This window comes from Benincasa hispida, chromosome 12 (genome assembly GCF_009727055.1).
Source record: "Benincasa hispida cultivar B227 chromosome 12, ASM972705v1, whole genome shotgun sequence".
Classification (NCBI taxonomy): domain Eukaryota; kingdom Viridiplantae; phylum Streptophyta; class Magnoliopsida; order Cucurbitales; family Cucurbitaceae; genus Benincasa; species Benincasa hispida.
Genome location: NC_052360.1, coordinates 15,760,641 through 15,763,431, shown reverse-complemented (window position 1 = coordinate 15,763,431; position 2,791 = coordinate 15,760,641). Strand labels below are relative to the sequence as shown.

The following is a 2,791-nucleotide window of genomic DNA, read 5'->3' as shown; positions in this document are numbered from 1 at the left end:
GTGAAACTTAGGTGGCTCATCGTGTTTTGATAATCCAATCTTTATGTTCATATCATGGGAAACAGAGTAGAGTTTGTATTGAACAAATATTGTAAATAAGTTTTTTTTTCTTTCTGAAACTGTTAAGTATGCTAAAGCTAATATTCTGATTAGTAGTAATTTGTATGCTTTGAATTGTTGCTGAGTTTGTATGTTGTGTTCTAGAGAATTATAACTGCTAATCCAATTTAGCAGGTGCTAAGGACAAATTTTTAGGAGTATGTTGGATAGTAGTTGTTATAAGATATCTTCATATCTCTTTCTAGATTAGGAGAATAATCTGAGTGAGGTGTGACATAGGTAATTGAGACTAATACAGTGGGGTCGAGTATCCTAAAAAAAAAAATTAATGATATACATATATATAATTATCTATGAATATCCCATCATTTTTGTACAATTGGATTTTGAGTAGGTTGTATCTCCATCTACCTTTAAACATGTGAATCCAAAATACAACATCTTTAAATAATGAGTAATAAATTGACCAATACTTAGTATTACACACGTCTTTATTTAGTCTGCTTCAATCACACAGTTAAAAAAAAGTGCTCATAACGTGGCAAGCTATGGTTGGATAATTGGATGGGTTGTATAAAGATAAGTTAGTCTAAAATGAAACTAGGTATTTTTCCAATAAATTTGAACTGGAACAAATACCCCAATTTTTTTTCTTTTTTTTTGTTAAAAAAACAAAATTATAAACAACCCATCCCTCTGGCATCTGATCCTTTCATCATTCTGATTCTCTTGCAGCAAGAAATAAACATACTGTATCAAGAGAGAGGAAAAAAAAATATTAGCCTTTTTAGAGAGAGAGGTGATTAAGAGAGAGAAAATTAGAGAGAGACTCACTCCCATGGAACATCTCCAACCATCATCCAATCACCATCTTTATCTTCATAAGTTGGAACATAATCACACCCATGATATCCTTCTCTCTCTGAATATCTCCCTACAAAATCCAATAAAATTTTATGTTAATAAAGATAAACATCATATACACCAATTTAGATACATTCATTATTTGTTAATGCTATTTAGTTTTTCCTCTTTATTGATATTCAATAGTTGTTACTTTTTAACTACGACTATTATTTTGGATGGAGTCATTTGTTAACATTCACGTTTCTTATTTTTATGAAATAAAAGCGTTTGAAATCACGATTCAAAACAACAAAATGATTTTTTTTAGTCTCATAATTTTTTTTTCTTTTTCACAACGTAAACAATAGCATTATTTATCATTATTGATCTATAAAATGCATAATAAGCATCCTATATATATAACATAAAACTTTTGGATATTTAATTCTAAAACCAATTTTTATATAATTTTACATTTTTTAAGTTATAAAATGAGTACAATAATCAAACGCGTCTTAAAATGTCTCATCACACAATTGAAAGTTGGTGGTTTCGAACTTTTTAACCTCTTGATCAAGGATGTATACGTTATGCAAATGTAGCTATACTCATATCATTTTTAACCTCTAACCTTTTGATCTAAAGTATATGTTTAATCTACTTTCTAATTTTTATTTATACTTTTATTAGTTGCACTATACACACGTTGTTGACACTTTCTAAATATTTTCGGTAATCAAGTGTCGAATGGATAACTGCGATCAAGAGGTTTGCGGTTAGAATCTTCTATCCTTTATATTATGCTAAAAAAATGTTCGAAAAGAGGATTCCTCACTTCTTTCTCTCATTCAAAGAATAATAATAAATATAATATATTTAGTGTATAATAACTAAACTAACCAAGTTTGAAGTTGAACATGTCTTCCAAGGCATCCAAAAGCTGTTGATAGCTCTGATAAAGCTTGAGATCAACCTTCCTTAGGTAAGGAGCTCCATCCAAGCTCACTTTCACATACATTCCACTGATTTTTCCTAACTCCATATTCACAAACTCCTTCTTCTTCTTCTCTGTTTCAATTATCACATTCTTCCTGTAAGATCTCACCGGTGGCCATCCTACCACTTGCGCCCTGCAAATGATTTATCCACCACCACAACAGAATACACAAACATAAACCCTGGGAAAGGCCATTCCGCTATTGAAATTGAAATTGATCGAATCGAGAGATTATGGACTTACTTGGTGAGTTCATGGCAATGATCGGCATCTGAAGAAGGATTAGTAGTGGAAGTCGAAATGGAAGAATCGCTTCTTCCGGATCTGGATGCGCTCTTGCTCTGCTTTGCTGATATTTCAGATTGTGTATCTTGTTCTTGGTCTGGACTACTTCTTCGTGGTAATCCTAATCGCAGCTCGGTTGCTTCGAAATTGAGATCGTGAAGGTTTTGGAAACTCGAGAAATGGCGTTTCATAGCTTGAATGAATGTGAAATTGGATTTCAGTTTGTGTGAAATCCGTTGGAAAATGAAGATGAAAGGGATTTGGATTGGAATGTTGGCTTATTTGTAAGAGTGTTGTACACAATGCGTTTGTGTGTTTGTGTATGCATGAAGCTTTTTCCGTTCCCCAGCATTTATTACGACGCGTGTTTTCTTTCCCACGCGCTCCATTCCGTACTCGTGAGCAGCTATCACATTGAAAAAAAAAAATTAATTTCGACCTTAAATTTTAAAATATTATATACTTTTAGTCTATATGAATTTGATTTTAGTTTTATAGATTTTAAAATATTATATATTTAATTTTTAATTTAATTAATAAATTTCTAGATTTACTATTTTAACCTCAAATCTATTTTATCAAATACTCATTTCAGACTCACGT

At 31.4% G+C, this 2,791-nt stretch overlaps 1 protein-coding gene across 1 annotated transcript; it reads right to left on the bottom strand.

Moving 5' to 3' along the window:
* Positions 1–373: 373 nt before the first annotated feature.
* On the bottom strand, positions 374–2,501 carry LOC120092895 (auxin-induced protein 22D-like). Its single transcript, XM_039051138.1, has 4 exons — positions 2,147–2,501; positions 1,807–2,036; positions 895–994; positions 374–810 (listed from the first exon to the last, which is right to left on the bottom strand). Exons 1-4 carry the CDS (start codon positions 2,377–2,379, stop codon positions 738–740), a joined length of 636 nt encoding a protein of 211 aa, XP_038907066.1. The 5' UTR covers positions 2,380–2,501; the 3' UTR covers positions 374–737.
* Between the last annotated feature and the right edge of the window lie 290 nt (positions 2,502–2,791).

Coding starts and splice junctions, on each gene's coding strand:
- LOC120092895 (XM_039051138.1), bottom strand. CDS start 2,379: ATGAAACGCCATTTCTCGAGTTTCCAAAACCTTCACGATCTCAATTTC. Junction 995..1,806: donor CATGTTCAACTTCAAACTTG/GTTAGTTTAGTT, acceptor TGGATTTTGTAG/GGAGATATTCAGAGAGAGAA. Junction 811..894: donor GTTGGAGATGTTCCATGGGA/GTGAGTCTCTCT, acceptor CTCTTGATACAG/TATGTTTATTTCTTGCTGCA.